The sequence below is a fragment of the Hypanus sabinus genome, chromosome 11 (genome assembly GCF_030144855.1).
Source record: "Hypanus sabinus isolate sHypSab1 chromosome 11, sHypSab1.hap1, whole genome shotgun sequence".
Taxonomy (NCBI): Eukaryota; Metazoa; Chordata; class Chondrichthyes; order Myliobatiformes; family Dasyatidae; genus Hypanus; species Hypanus sabinus.
This window is the reverse complement of record NC_082716.1, coordinates 95,399,553-95,416,551: the sequence shown is the minus strand read 5'-3', so window position 1 is coordinate 95,416,551 and position 16,999 is coordinate 95,399,553. Positions and strand designations below refer to the sequence as shown.

General features: G+C 40.9%; 1 protein-coding gene across 2 annotated transcripts in view; it reads right to left on the bottom strand.

The window, feature by feature from the left end:
- LOC132402201 (xenotropic and polytropic retrovirus receptor 1 homolog) overlaps positions 1 to 16,999 on the bottom strand; it is a 444,705-nt gene that overhangs the window by 15,300 nt on the left and 412,406 nt on the right. For both annotated transcript variants that reach the window (XM_059984917.1, XM_059984919.1), the window contains 3 exons: positions 10,118 to 10,284; positions 7,539 to 7,678; positions 6,332 to 6,541 (listed from right to left, as the gene is read on the bottom strand). In XM_059984917.1, the coding sequence (XP_059840900.1) occupies positions 6,332 to 6,541; positions 7,539 to 7,678; positions 10,118 to 10,284 (517 nt within the window). The remainder of the gene's footprint in view (positions 1 to 6,331; positions 6,542 to 7,538; positions 7,679 to 10,117; positions 10,285 to 16,999) is intronic.

Genomic DNA, 16,999 nt, shown 5'->3' with positions numbered 1-16,999 from the left:
GCATTCACAGACCTGTCTGACCTCCTAACTATAGAGTCCCCTATCACTACTGCCTTTCTCTTACTTACCCTACCCTTCTAAGCCACAGGTCTTCTGGTTAGGAAGTCGAGGATCCAATTGCAGAGGGAGGTACAGAGGCCCAGGTTGTTCATCTTTTCAATTAGGATTGTGGGAACGATGGTATTGAATGCTGAGTTATAGTCGATGAATAGCATCCTGACATAGGTGGTTGTCTTGTCCAGGTGGTCTAAAGCCACATGGACAGCGATTGAGTCATCTGCCGTTGACTTATTATTGAGCATCCTTTTATGATTTAATTTTGGTCTGGAATTGCCACCACATGTGAGATAGCTTTCTGAGATTACACCTGGATTTCTTGTACTTTCCTGGATTGCCAGTCCTGAACACCATCGACCCAGCTATAGCAGGATGTGGATTCTCTTGTCTCATCCAGTGTTTCTGGATGGGGAAGACCTTGAACGATTTTGTGAGGATTCAAGTGTCTTTATAACGTCTGTGTTCATTCAGGTCTTCTGATGAATCCTTCAACACGTCCCAGTCCAATGACTCAAACAATCCCATCATTTTACCTTTGTCTTTCACGACTACTTCTCTGATGTCTTGCTCTTTACCCTCTGCCTGTATGCAGGTAGGAGGAGGACAGCTAGATGATCAGATTTCCTGAAATACAGTCTAGAGATGGAACGGTTGGCATTTTTGATGGTAGTTTAGCAACTATTAACTGTGTTACATGCTCTGGTGCTGCAGATGATGGTAAAAGTGCAGAGACCTCTTCAAGTAGTCTGATTGTACTCCCCAGCTTTATATGAAAAGTGTCAAGATAGGCTGTTTCTTGTTTGATAATCATGCTACTCAACACATCAAGTTGCTGGGATCAGGATCATAACAGAGAACTCTCAGTAAGTAGAACAGTCAGCACTTAATCAGTAGATAAACCAAGTCAGGAGAACAAGAGTGAGACTACACTGCTGCGTCTGAGCACCACGATGTTTTTTACTTTGTCTAATTCCATTAATATTTTCTAAGTGTTATCACATCCTTGCTTGTAGATTTCAGTATTTTCCTTATTTTTGATGTTTGGCTAACCAAAATGCAGTTTCCCGTTCCCTCCTTTTTAAATAGAGTGGCTACATTTGCCACACACTAATTTGCAGGAGCCATGCACAATCAATGAAAATTTGGGAGATGTCAACCAATGCATATACTAGCTCTTTCAGTATTCTGAGATACATTTTATCAGGTCCTGGGGATTTATCACCATTTAATCCTATTAATTTCTCTAGCAGTTTTAAAAATACCAGTTTTACTCCTTTCTAAATGATTTTTGGCTTCCAATCATTTCTGGGAAGTTATTTCTGTTCTCTGAGAGGGCAGAAGGCACAATCAAAGTATTTATTAACTGGTTCTTCTCTTCCTTATTATACATTTCCCTGTTACTGCTTTAAGGACACTACAATTTTCTTCTCTTCATTATAACTTTACAGTTCAAATTTACAGTTGTATTTGACTTTTGCTTTTCTAGTCTGTTTCATCACTTTTGCTGAAGTCTAAACTTCTTCCATTCCTCAGAGTTAGCAGTTTCGCTAGCAACAGCATAAGACTCCTTTCGAAATTCAGCATTATTCTTACCTTCTTTTGTTAGCCATATTTCTAACATATTTCTTTTAGGTTGCTGCACTAGAAAGGTATGTATAAATATTGCAGTGTATTCATTTGCACTCACTCATGGCTTGTGACTAAATTTCATCAGCTTTCACTGAGCTTGTTGAGCTGCTTGTGCAAAATCATTAAGGATATAGATCTACAGAGGATTGTGTACAAGCCAGGGTAAACCACAATGTTTAAATCTGAGAGAGAAACTAGTCAGGGTATGAGTGAAATGACAAAGCTTACAGTGCTTAAACATTGACAGATTGTTGCATTTGTAGGCAAATGGGGAGGTCAAAGACAGAAGCTGAGAATTCTCCTCATGGTTGTGGTACATCATATGTTTAAACATGTGAAGGACTGGGATGGAAGGATAGCAGTGACCCACACTGCTACTGTGAAACTAGGGAAGAGTACTCTACTTTCTGCAAACGTAACACTTTCATCAGGTAACAACACACACAAAATGCTGGTAGAACACAGCAGGCTAGGCAGCATCTATAGGGAGAAGTGCTGTCGACGTTTCTGGCCGAGACCCTTCGTCAGGACTAACCGAAAGGAAAGATAGTAAGAGATTTGAAAGTAGTGGGGGGAGGGGGAAATGCGAAATGACAGGAGAAGACCGGAGGGGGGTGGGATGAAGCTAAGAGCTGGAAAGGTGATTGGCGAAAGTGATATAGAGCTGGAGAAGGGAAAGGATCATGGGACGGGAGGCCTCAGGAGAAAGAAAGTGGGGGGGGGGGGGAACGAGCACCAGAGGGAGATGGAGAACAGGCAAACAACTAAATATGTCAGGGATGGGGTAAGAAGGGGAGGAGGGGCATTAACGGAAGTTAGAGAAGTCAATGTTCATGCCATCAGGTTGGAGGCTACCCAGCTGGTATATAAGGTGTTGTTCCTCCAACTTGAGTTTGGATTCATTTTGACAATAGAGGACGCCTTGGATAGACATATCAGAATGGGAATTAAAAGGGACGTTGAATTAAAATGTGTGGCGCGAAATGGTCTCCCAGTCTGCGTCGGGTCTCACCAATATATAAAAGGCCACACCGGGAGCAGTATACCACACCAACCGACTCACAGGTGAAGTGTCGCCTCACCTGGAAGGACTGTATGGGGCCCTGAATGGTGGTGAGGGAGGAAGTGTAAGGGCAGGTGTAGCACTTGTTCTGTTTACAAGGATAAGTGCCAGGAGGGAGATCGGTGGGAAGGGATGGGAGGGACGAGTGGACAAGGGAGTCGCATACGGAGCGATCCCTGTGAAAAGCAGAAGGGGGGGGGGGAGGGAAAAATGTGTTTGGTAGTGGGATCCCGTTGGAGGTGGCGGAAGTTACGGAGAATTATATGTTGGATCTGGAGGCTGGTGGGGTGGTAGGTAAGGACAAGGGGAACCCTATCCCGAGTGGGGTGGCGAGTGGATGGGGTGAGGGCAGATGTGCGGGAAATGGGAGAGATGCGTTTGAGAGCAGAGTTGATGGTGGACGAAGGGAAGCCCCTTTGTTTAAAAAAGGAAGACATCTCCTTCGTCCTGGAAAGCAAAGCCTCATCCTGAGAGCAGATGCGGCGGAGATGGAGGAATTGTGGGAAGGGGCTAGCCTTTTTGCAAGCGACAGGGTGGGAAGAGGAATAGTCCAGGTAGCTGTGAGTCTGTAGGCTTATAGTAGATATCAGTAGATAGGCCGTCTCCAGAGATGGAGACAGAAAGATCAAGAAAGGGGAGGGAGGTGTCGGAAATGGACCAGGTAAATTTGAGGTGAAAGTTGGAGGCAAAGTTAATGAAGTCGACGAGCTCAGCAGGCGTGCAAGAGGCAGTGCCAATGCAGTCGTCGATGTAGCAAAGGAAAAGAGGGAGATGGATACCGGTATAGCCTTGGAACATGGACTGTTCCACAAAGCCAACAAAAAGGCAGGCATAACTGGAACCCATACGGGTGCCCATGGCTACACCCTTGGTTTGGAAGAAGTGGGAGCAGCCAAAGGAGAAATTATTGAGAGTAAGAACTAATTCTGCTAGACGGAGGAGAGTGGTGGTAGAGGGGATTTGGTTAGGTCTGGAATCCAAAAAAAACCCGAAGAGCTTCGAGACCATCTCGGTGGGGGATGGAGGTATATAGGGACTGGACATCCATGGTGAAAATAAGACGGAGGTGGCCAGGGAACTTAAAATCATTGAAAAAATTCAAAGCATGAGAAGTGTCACAAACATAGGTGGGAAGAGATTGAACAAGGGGGGGGGGGGATAAGACAGTGTCGAGGTATGCAGAAATGAGTTCAGTGGGGCAGGAGCAAGCTGAGACAATACGTCTACCTGGACAGGCAGGCTTGTGGATCTTGGGTAGGAGGTAGAAATGGGAAGTGCGGGGTGTGGGAACAATGAGGTTTGTGGCAGTGGATGGGAGATCCCCAGAGCTAATAAGGTTGGTGATGGTATAGGAGACAATGGCCTGGTGCTCCTTAGTGGCATCATGATCAAGGAGTAAATAAGAGGAGGTATCAGAGAGTTGTCGCTGTGCCTTGGTCAGGTAGAGGTCAGTACACCAGACAGCAACATCTCCCCCCTTATCAGCAGGTTTTATAGTGAGATTGGGATTGGTGCAGAAGGAGCGGAGAGCAGAGCATTCAGAAGGAGTGAGGTTGGAATTGGAACAGAGTGTGGTGAAGTTAAGACGGTGACTTTCATCAGGTCACTGACCATTTTTGATGAGAAAGCATTGATGTATCTATCCCAGACATTCAAAAGCTATAGTAGCAACAGTCTGGATTTCAACTTAATAAAGTCTCAAATGCTGCAGGTACTCATTCAAATCAGCTGCTGAGTGTCAGTTCCAAGTGACTACTATTCTGATACGGAAGAGTTTTTCTATCATCCCCAACAGAACAAGTCAGAAGTGTGATCGAATACACTTCACCTGCCAGGTGAGTATAGCAACAACACCACCAAAGGTACTACCTGGGCCACAGCAGTCTAATTGATAAGCAACCCATCCACCTCCTTAAATATTGATTAACTTATTACCACCATCACTCGATTGTGACTTTTGTACAAGTATACACCACAGTTATTCACTAAGGCAATTTTATTTGACTACATCTATCAAAGTCACAATCTCCATCCCTTCATCTCCTGAAGATCACAGCTCCTTGCGTGATATTCCTAACTAAGCTGAGCTGTTACAAAAGGAATTCTATGGAAAACACATCTGAAAGGAAACAGTGCAGAGTACAAACCGAGAGTAGATTTTAACAGTTAGTGTATCTATTTACTGTAAACAATCCTGCTGGTAGTGATCTCTCTTGCTATCTGCATACACACAAACTATAGAATAAGAATTACTGGCCAGCACAAAAGTATGATTCTTGTCTGCTTACCGAGACTTATCTATGTCTTCCAATAATAAACCCTTTTTACCTTGGGGAGTGTATTTTGTAATTTTAATAGAATTTTGCAATTTTAATAAAAGAATCCTTTACTAGTTAAGCTTTGGTTTTAAGGAATAAATGAAAAAAATACTTCATTATTTTCACTATGAAATAAACTCAAACTTTCATTTGACAATGGCACTTTGAGTGGATCAAATAAGCTTTTGATGCAAGGTTATACACTCATATTACGTTCCCCTATCTCTCTGAAAGATGAAAAGGATTTGCCCCTTCTGTCCTCAAGTCCTCCCACTGTACACCACGGGTAAAAAAATATTTTGAAATATAATGTCTAATACTGAGGCCTCAAGAAACTTATGGTGAGAGACCATAGTCATATTTTGCGGGGAACTGAAGTTTCATAAAGACAAAGAAGTTTTACAGGAAACTTTCAGAAGGTGATCTAACAAAGAAAAACATTTTGAGTGAGAAAACAATAATTAATTGTACAGGAATAATATAGAGCCTGAGCAAATACATGGATGGTTACAGGAAGCTGTGAGAGTACGTCTAATTGCTGAGGGCCTGAGAGCAGTGTAGCTTGGAATGACAAGTGATAGGACAGTAGGACCTGCAGATGTGGATGAAATCCATTCTTTATACAAGTGTTATCTGTGGAGTTTTGGGTGAGCTAAGAGAGCTACAAAGAAGCTGAGTACTCAAGCTTTTTTTTTGTCTTCTTTTCATCATTAGCTGGTACAACCCCACCACATTCCAGCTCAACCAAAAGGGGCGAAAGAAAAGTTACGTTAATAGCATACCAATTTCTTGTTTTGCCTCTGCCTCTATGTTTACATTCCCTTTGAAACAACATGAAAATGAAAGCAGTCTATTATCATTATCAGAGATAGTAACATGAAGAAGAAAGTTTCTTAAAAGACATTAGATATGAAAGTGAGCCATGGGTATACTTTTAATTTAGTTTTCCCATGTATCCTGACCTACCTATTACCACATTTGTGCTGGTGGACCATGCTCTGGGTTAGAAGAATTACATAACCACATTTTGGAGAAAATACAATTGGCCGTGAAGCACTTTGGTTTTGGTTGTTAAAGATGGGAAATACAGGTAGCTATGTTCTATTGTAGTGCTACTTCTTTCTTTCCATAATAGACAAATGTTTCAGCTGTGGTAAACACCAGTCTTTCACTGGACAACACTTTTAGAATAATGTTCTGCCACTCTGAATAAACAAGACTCTATTACTGTAGTTACAAACAAGTCTCTTCACTCAATACGTACAGTGATTTACGCAGAGAGATGCTGTAAGTACGCTTCCACAATTTGGTTTTTTGACGATTCCGCACTCCATCCTCAAGGTCCATCATCTGCTCCAAAAGAGTCTGGTCATCAGCGTTAAGAGGTGCCACTGAGATATCACGCACGGCACGAAATTCACCACAGTTGTTAAGATGTTCATTTTCCAGACGGAAGAAATTCCACACAAACCGGCTGCAGCAAAAAAACAACTCAATATTAACAACGCATTCTTCAATGAATACACAAGACATGACAAACGAGCAATTGATTTTTTTTGTTTAGGTATTCATTCCCACTCTTACTTGTGGTAAACATCTGTACTGACACTCTGCTATTCTAAATAAACAAGTACACGATCTACCTGTGAACCACATCACTGTAATAGACATTTGAGAACTTTTCAATTGAAATCCTCATTCATAGCACAATCTCAGGATCTTTTTTACTTATTATGAATGAAGGTAGTGATAAATTTTTGGGAGACTAAATTGGAAGTTAATTATTGTTTTGTTAAAAAAATACTTCACTATTATTTTGTGAGATTAAAATACCACCCTCTTCCAATCTATTGTGCAAAAGTGTTGAAGCTCTGTGACTTCAGTAATCTTGTCACCTCATTTCCCACATGGCTTTCCAGGGATTTGATCAGAAAAATTTCTACATGTGATGATCACAAGTACTTTTGACAAATCCTGAGTGCACTTCACGAGTTTGATCAAAAATTGTCTCATGGATAGACATTTTCTTCTCCAAAGCTGAGATAATTGTGCTTGGCTACAGATGGCTAAATTACAAGTATGGATTGATTCCTGGTGTTCTAGATCACTGATCCATAAACATGAGATTGAATCTTTCCATAACAACTGGTATATACTCCAAATCACTTATTTATACAAATGTGATGAGGCTAAGTCACCTCAGGCTCTCACTCCCTTGGTGCTTCCAAATCTTCTCATTTTTATAGATTCTTTCTGTAGGATACTGCTTAACTTTCCTCCTCTCTATTCTCACTCTTGACATTGTATTTTGGACCAATTAGAAAAGAATATACATTCCTTTCATTCCACACAAAATATCTGTTTCTAGGCTGACATGCTCTTCACCAGGTTTTAATGTAACTCTTACTGGTCCTTACAACTCTCAATCCATAAAATTTTATTCATCACAGTATAACTATGAATGATGTTACCGGAAAACCTCCAGTGGAGCCAACACTGTGGCAATTATGTCACCCACTGAAGCAAAAGCACTCATTGAGGTGACTGAAATCTGCACTGTCCACGCAAATCGTAGGATGACATCCTCCACTATGGCACAGTAGTAATAAATCTGTAAATAAAAGCAAAAAATTAATGCTTCAGTACATTTACAGCACACAAGAGTACAACTGCAGGATAAAATAAACAACTTTCTCTTTTTTTCTTCCATGGTCTTGAATTGGCTGACAGCACTCTTCTTTGAAAATACTTCTCAAATAACTGATGTCAATTTGTAATTATGCCTTTAGCATAGAAAAAAAAACACATCTCCAGGCATTTAATAAGACCATCTCTCCAGAAATTATGACAAGCCACCAGTCAGATAAAATAGAGAATTTATTCTCAGTGGTAGGTATAAGCGGAAAATAAGTAAACACCCCTAAGGAGATGGGGCTGGAGGAAATGAAAGTAGGCCACTTTCTCAAACAAAGACAGTGAGACTGCACTGGTAGACTTAAAGGAGCACACAATGCAAGATGTAAAGTATGTGAAGTCTTTTAACAAGAAAATGTAATGAGGTCAGGAAATGGATGTCAACCTCTTTCCTCATTTTTTACTAAAGGCTTCAGCTCTGCTTCCCCGCGCTCCCCCTCACCCTCATCTCCAATTTAGTGAATTATTAAACCACAGTATGATTCCAAGCTTTTTCTCTACCATCTTCAAATCTGTTTCCATATCTTTGGCAAGAAATGTTCAAACTAGATCCCAGAATTCCCCATCCAGCTGGGCCCTTTTGTTTGCTGGGTAATGGATGACATCAGAAGTGTCACAGACGAAACAAGAAGGAAATGTACCAATCCAGAGAGAATGGAGTCAAGAAAAGAGAAAATAAGCAAGTTGAAACAGTGAGTCTACTCATAATGTCTTCCGAAAGGATATTTAGTAGAAAGTAGAAATGGGCTATGCAGGCTGGGAGACCACAAAGCTAGATACTATGGAGGGAAAATCTCTTGAGGAAAGGAGGCCCATAACTATCATATTTTCAGTAGTGGGGTCATATCCAGAGCTTAGTTTGTGAAACTAGAAAAGTTCTTCCCTTGTCAATAAGTTTGATGATGGTATCGGGGGCTAGTTCTCAGTGAATACATTGCTACATTCAGAAGGAATGGGTTAGAAAGGCAGAGAGAGAAGAGGATAAAAGGGTACATGAATCAGGAGAGGTAAAGTTCCTTTGGGGCTTTAAGAAGTTATTTCTTCATTTGTATAAGTGGCCTTTAGTACCTCAGGCCAACCCAAAGGATTCCTGCAGCAAATGAAGTAATTTTGAAGTGAAATGAAAGGAATACAGACAACAATTTATTCACAGCCTGACTTAGATAAACATCAACCCAAACCTGCTAAGACAAACTGTCCATTTCTGTGCAGAAAACTTCCATGGAATTAGCTCAACTAATTACTAGTGGATACTAGTGGACTCAGGTGTTGTAATTTGGATGTATTCATTGATAAAGCAACCTCAGTTAAACAGCCTTTTAGGACATTAAACAAGGCAAGCTAGTAGAAGTAGTGTTGTTTAGGTCTAGGGTCCTAGTCTGGACACCACTTCTATAAGGCAACCTATGTCTCTGTTTACATCATTTTCTGCATCCAAAGAGGGTAGCACTTAACCTTTGCTAACTTATTTAATCACAGGATGATGCTTGAAATTTTACCTATTATCCCCTAAAAGTCACATATTAGGCATGCAGGGCAAGGAAGACAGATATCCTAAACAAAGAAATGTGAACCAGATAGGTTTTATAACAATCTGGTAATTTCATATATGTCATTACTTATGTAAGGAATGCCACCAGATCTAGCTGCTTGAATTTAGACTCCCAGCTGCCAGGAAATTTTGAGTTTGGATTAGTAGCTCAAAACTCTGGCTGTTTTTCTAGTATTTCAATTATTGTACCACTGTATTGTGAAATAGACCTTATCTAGCACACTCCCTGGTACTAGTACCACTACTACTACTATTTCTCAATGGTAAAATTGGAGCTATCCAACCACCCGTAGGTACCATAATTACGTGGATAGCCACAAAGTTGCCAAGGAGTATGGGACAGGATCTTGGATTGGCACTAGTTTTAAATTTACAGCATCATTATTGAAACAGAGAATTATGGGGGCTTCTTCACACAGAGAGTGGTGGGAGTGTGGAATGAGCTGCCAGATGAAGTGGTAAATGCGGGCTCACTTTTAACATTTAAGAAAAACAGGTACATGGGTGAGACACGTATGGAGGAATATGGGACAGGTGCAGGTCAGTGGGATTAGGCAGAAAAATGGTTCGGCACAGCCAATCAGGGCCAAAAGGCCTGTTTCTGTGCTATAACGTTCTATGGTTCTATGCAGTGGATATGAGAATTCACTCAATTTAAACATGATTGGTAATTTCCTGAGGACAACATCAATTTCTGTTAATATGCTTTTCTTCCTTCTTAGTCATGGCATCAGCTCTTGTCACAGTACAACTACACAGAGCAATACTTTAGTACATTATGTCATGCACAAAGCAAACACATACTTTTTGTGGATAGACAATCTCCTCACGCAAGAACGTGTTTTCACCAGCATTTTTGTCAAAGAGACCCCAGTCCATCTTCAGGTCCCAGGTAAGAGTATAACAGGAGCTGATCAATAAAAAGGTGATCCACAGGTAGAAAAACACCACTGCATCATCATGCTTCTGTTCTGAAAGACAGACACAAATAAAAGCATTACTTTCTGCCTCATAAGTGGAGTCATCCTTTCTCTTTAACCTTGGCAAAAACAATTTGCTGATGTGGGTTATTGTTGTATGTAAGATAATTTATGTTACAGGGGAATAAAACTGTAATATATCTGCACCTGCTGCTGCTGCCAGCTCAGCTGCAGTCCTGTTTGTTATACTTAGAATCATACAATCACAAAAGAGCCTGTAAAAATATATTTTAAATGTAGAAATGTTATCTGCATCTACCCCACTTCCTCTGGCAGCTCATTGCAGATAATCACCACTGTCTGTGATGAAAAGTTATCCTTCAGATCTCTTAAATTCCTGTTACTTTAAACCTGTGCCCACTAGTTCTAGACTCTTCTGCCCTAAAAAAAAAAGACAGACTATCTATATACAAGAGATTCTGCAAATGCTGGAAATCCAGAGGAATACACACAAAGTGCTGGAGGAACTCAGCAGGTCAGGTAGCTTCTATGGAAGGGAACAAAGTATTTACTCTTCAGGCTGAGATACTTCATCAGGACTAGAAAGAAAGGGCAGAAGCCAGAATAAGACGACCATACAACAGAGGAACAGAATGAAGACAGAATACTCTGCCATTCCATTATGGCTAATTTATTATCCCTCTCAACCCCATTCTCCCTGTAACCTTTGACATCCTGACTAATAAAGAATCTACCAACCTCCGCTTTAAATATAAGATCATAAGACATAAGAGCAGAATTAGGCCATTTAGCCCATTGAGTCTGCTCCACCACTTCATCATGGCTGATCCTAGATCCCATTCAATCCTATACATCTGCCTTCTCACCAGATCCCTTGATGCCCCGACCAATCAGAAATCTATTAACTTCTGCTTTAAATATACCCATGGACTTGGCCTCCACTGCAGTCTGTGGCAGAGCATTCCTCAAATTCACCACTCTTTAGCTAAAACAACTCCCCCTTCCCTCTGTTTTGAAAGATCACCCCTCAATTTTGAGGATGCGCCCACTAGTTCTGGAGGGAATATCCTCTCCACATCCACTTTATCTAGTCCTTTCAACATTTGGTAGATTTCAATGAGATCTCACACATTCTTCTAAATCCCAGTGAGTATAGCTCCAACTACTCAATAATCTGCCCTCCACGGCCGTCTATGTCAATGAATTCCACAGATTCACTACCCTCTTCATCTCTGTTCTAAATGGATGTCCCTCTAATATGAGGCTGTGTTCTCTGGTCTGAGACTTACCCACTAAAGGAAACATTCTCTGCACATCCACTCTATCCAGGCCTTTTAATATTTGATAGTTTCAATGAGATCTCCCCCTCATTCTTTTAAACTCCAACAAGTACAGACCCAGAATCATCGAATGCTTCTCATACATTAACCCTTTAATTTCCAGAATAATTCTTGTGAACCTCTCTGGACCCTCTCTGAAGCCAGCACATCTTTATGTAGATAAGGGGCTCAAAACTGTTCACAATACTCCAAGTGCAGTCTGACTTATAAAACCTCAGCATTACATCTTTGCTTTTATATTCTAGCCCTCCCTCCTGCAATGAATTCTAACACTGAATTTGCCTCCCTCACCACCAATTCAAGGTACAAGTTATCCTTTAGGGAATCCTGCACAAGCACTCCCTTTGCAATCTGAATTTTTAATTTTCTCCTGGTTTAAAAAATAGTCTATGCCTTTATTCCTTCTACCAAAGTGAATGATCATATACTTCCCTACACAATATTCCATCTGCCACTTCTTTGCCAACTCTCTCAATCTGTCTAAGTCCTTTTGCAGACTCCCTGCTTCTTCAAACTATTAACCTGCCCCTCCACCTATCAAGACAAATCAAGTCAAGTCACTTTTATTGTCATTTTGACCATAACTGCAGATACAGTACATAGTAAAAATGAGGCAACGTTTTTCAGGACCATGGTGTTACATGACACATTACAAAAACCAGACTGAACTACGTAAAAAACAACACAGAGAGAAAAAAACACGTAACAACTACACTAGACTACAGACCTACCCAGGACTGCATAAAGTGCACAAAACAGTGCAGGCATCTTCCTAGCATCTGAAAGCTTGGCTATAAAGCTATCAATTCTGTCATCCAAATCATTGCAATATAATGTGAAAAGAAGTGGTCCCAACACTGACCCCTATGGAACACCATTAGGCGCTAGCAGCCAATTAGAAAAGGCCTTCTTTATTGTCACTCTTTGCCTCTTGTCAGTCAGCTAATCTTCTATCCATGCTGGTATCTTTCCTGTAATATCATGGGCTCTTCTCTTATTAAGCAGCCTCACATGCAGTCCCTTGTCAAAGGCCTTTTGAAAATTCAAATAAACAACAATCACTGATTCTCTGTTTATTCTGCTGTTATTTCCTTAAAGAATTCCAACAGATTTGTCAACTAGAGAGCAGGCCATTCTAGATTGGGTATTGAGCAATGAGGAAGGGTGAGTTATCAATCGTTGGGTAAGAGTGACCATAGTATGGTGGAATTCTTCATTAAGATGGAGAGTGACATAATTAATTCAGAAACAAAGGTTCTGAACTTAAAGAAGGATAACTTTGAAGGTATGAGATGTGAATTAGCTAAGACAGACTGGCAAATTATACTTAAAGGGTTGACAGTGGATATGCAATGGCAAGCATTTAAAGATTGCATGGATGAACTACAACAATTGTTCATCCCGGTTTGGCAAAAGAATAAACCAGGGAAGGTAGTGCACCCATGGCTGACAAGGGAAATTAGGGATAGTATCAAGTCCAAAGAAGAAACATATAAATTAGCAAAAAAAAGCGGCACACCTGAGGACTGGCAGAAATTCAGAGACCAGCAGAGGAGGACAAAGGGCTTAACTAGGAAAGGGAAAAAAGATTATGAGAGAAAGCTGGCAGGGAACATAAAAACTGACTGTAAAAGTCAGTTTTGACTGTATAGATAAGTGAAAAGAAAAAGATTGGTCAAGACAAATGTAGGTCCTTTACAGTCAGAAACAGGTGAATTGATCAAAGGGAACAAGGACATGGCAGACCAATTGAATAACTACTTTGGTTCTGTCTTCACTAAGGAGGACATAAATAATCTTCTAGAAATAGTAAAGGACTGAGGGTCTAGTGAGATGGAGGAACTGAGGGAAATACATGTTAGGTAAATGTTAGGAAGTGGTGTTAGGTAAATTGAAGGGATTAAAGGCAGATAAATCCCCAGGGCCAGATGGTCTGCATCCCAGAGTGGTAAAGGAAGTAGCCCAAGAAATAATGGTTGCATTAGTGATAATTTTTCAAAACTCCTTAGTTCCTGAGGATTGGAGGGTGGCTAATGTAACCCCACTTTTTAAAAAAGGAGGGAGAGAAAAACAGGGGAATTATAGACTGGTTAGTCTGACATCAGTGGTGGGGAAAATGCTAGAGCCAGTTATCAAAGATGTGATAACAGCACATTCCGAAAGAGGTGAAATCATCGGACAAAGTCAGCATGGATTTGTGAAAGGGAAATCATGTCTGACGAATCTTATAGAATTTTTTGAAGATATAACTAGTAGAGTGGATAGGGGAGAGCCAGTGGATGTGGTATATTTAGATTTTCAAAAGGCTTTTGACAAGGTCCCACACAGGAGATTAGTGTGCAAACTTAAAGCACACTGTATTGGGGGTATGGTATTGATGTGGATAGAGAATTGGTTGGCAGACAGGAAGCAAAGAGTGGGAGTAACGGGACCTTTTCAGAATGGCAGGCAGTGACTAGTGGGGTACCGCAAGGCTCAGTGCTGGGACCCCAGTTGTTTACAATATATATTAATGATTTAGACGAGGGAAATAAATGCAGCATCTCCAAGTTTGCGGATGACACGAAGCTGGGCGGCGGTGTTAGCTGTGAGGAGGATGCTAAGAGGATGCAGGGTGACTTGGATAGGTTAGGTGAGTGGGAAAATTCATGGCAGATGCAATTTAATGTGGATAAATGTGAGGTTATCCACTTTGGTTGCAAGAACAGGAAAACAGATTATTATCTGAACGGTGGCCGATTAGGAAAAGTGGAGGTGCAACGAGACCTGGATGTCATTGTACACCAGTCATTGAAGGTACATGCAGGTACAGCAAGCGGTAAAAAAGGCAAATGGTATGTTGGCATTCATAGCAAAAGGATTTGAATACAGGAGCAGGGAGGTTCTACTGCAGTTGTACAAGGCCTTGGTGAGACCACACCTAGAGTATTGTGTGCAGTTTTGGTCCCCTAATCTGAGGAAAGACATTCTTGCCATAGAGGGAGTACAAAGAAGGTTCACCAGATTGATTCCTGGGATGGCAGGACTTTCATATGAAGAAAGGCTGGATCGACTAGGCTTATACTCACTGGAATTTAGAAGACTGAGGGGTGGATCTTATTGAAATATATAAAATTCTAAAGGGATTGGACAGGTTAGATGCAGGAAGATTGTTTCCGATGTTGGGGAAGTCCAGAACGAGGGGTCACAGTTTAAGGATAAAGGGGAAGCCTTTTAGGACCGAGATGAGGAAAAAATTCTTCACACAGTGAGTGGTGAATCTGTGGAATTCTCTGCCACAGGAATTAGTTGAGGCCAGTTCATTGGTTCTATTTAAGAGGAAGTTAGATATGGCCCTTGTGGTTAAAGGGATCAGGGGGTATGGAGAGAAAGCAGGTACAGGGTTCTGAGTTGGATGATCAGCCATGATCATACTGAATGGTGGTGCAGGCTCAAAGGGCCGAACGGCCTACTCCTGCACCTATTTTCTATGCTTCTATGTCAGAAACACTTTCCCATAAGGAAACCACAGTGACTACAGCCTCCAAGTACCAGAAACCTTGTCCTTAATAATGTACTCCAACATTTTCCCAACCACTGAAGTCTGCCTAATTGGCCTTTAATTTCCTTTCTTCTGCCTCCCACCCCGCTTAAAAAGTGGAGTGACATTTGAAATTTTCCAGTCCTCCAGAACCATTCCAGAAACTAGTTTTTGGAAGGTCATTACTAATGCCTCCACAATCTCTTCACTGCCTCTTTCAGAACCCTGCAGTGTAGTCTGTCTGGTCCAGGTGACTTACTTACCTTCAGACTTTTTAGCATCTCAAGCTCCTACTCCTTAATAATAGCAATGACAGTCACTTATGCCCCCTGACACTCGAATTTCTGGCATGCTGCTAGTGACTGATGCAAGATACTTAAGTCTATCTGCCATTTCTTTGTCCCTTACTACTACCTCTCTTTTACTACTTATATATCTAAAACAACTTTTGGCATCCTCTTTTATATTATTGCTTATATTATATTATATTTCACCTTTTCATTGATGGCTTTTTAGTTGCCTTCTGTTGGTTTTCAAAGCTTCCTAATCTTCTAACCTCCTACTAATTTTTGCTAATTGTGTGCACTGAGGTTGCCTTTAGAACACCTCTTTTTTTTTGCGATGCATCTATCCTGCATCTTCTGAATTTCTCCCAGAAATTCCAGCCATTGCTGTTCTGCCATCATCCCTGCTACTGTCTGCTTCCAATCAAGTATGGCCAGCTTCTTTCTCATGCCTCTATAATTTCCTTTACTCCACTGTAATACTGATACACCTAACTTTAGTTTCTCCCTCTTGTACTGCAGGGTGAATTCCATCACAGTGCGATCACCATATCCCTAATCAAATCTGGTTCATTTCATGACAACTTATCCAAAATTGTCTTTCCCTTAGTGGCCACAACAACAAACTGCTCTACAAATCCATCTCACAGGCATTCGATATATTTCCTCTCTTGTGATTCACCACCAACCTGATTTTTCCAATCCATCAACATACTGAAATCCCCCATGACTATTGTAACATTGACCTTTTTACAGGCTTTTTCTATCTCCCGTTGTAAAGTGTACTCCACATCCTGGCTTCTGTCCAGAGGCCTGTGTTTAACACCCATCACTATCTTTTTATCCTTGCAGTTTTTTAACACGAGGATTTTACATCTTCCAGTCCTATGTCACCTCTTTCTAATGACTTAAGATCATAAGACATAGGAGCAGAATTAGGCCATTCAGTCCATTAAGTCTGCTCCACATTCCATCATGGTTGATTTATTATCCTTCTCAACCTCATTCCTGCCTTCTCCCTGTATTCTTTGACGCTTTCACCAATCAACCTTTGCTATAAACAGCATATACTCAGTGACTTGCCTTCTGCAGTCACCAGGGGTAATAACTTCTGTAGATACACTGCCCTCTGGTTAAAGAAAATCCTCCTTATCTCTGTTCTAAATGGACATCCCTTTATTCTGATACTGTGCCTTCTTGTTCTAGACTCACCCACTATAGAAAACATCCTCCCTAAATTCACTCTAATTAGGCCTTTCAATGTTTAATAGGATTCAGTGAGATTCCCCCTCATTCTTCTGAACAGTGAATAAAGGCCTGGAGCTATCAAATGCTCTTCATCTGTTAACCAATTTTTATTTCATTTTTTTTTTACTAATAGGGGCACCCCATCCCCTCTGCCTACCTGCCTGCTCTTTCAATACTATGTGTATCATTGGGTGTTAAGCTCCCATCCTTGACCTTCTTTCAGACACAACTCAGTGATGCCTACGTCACACCTGTCAATTTCCAACTGTGCTACAATTTCATTTATCTTAATCTGTATATTGTGTGCATTCAAATATACTATCTTCAATTCTGTATTCATCAATCTTTACAAT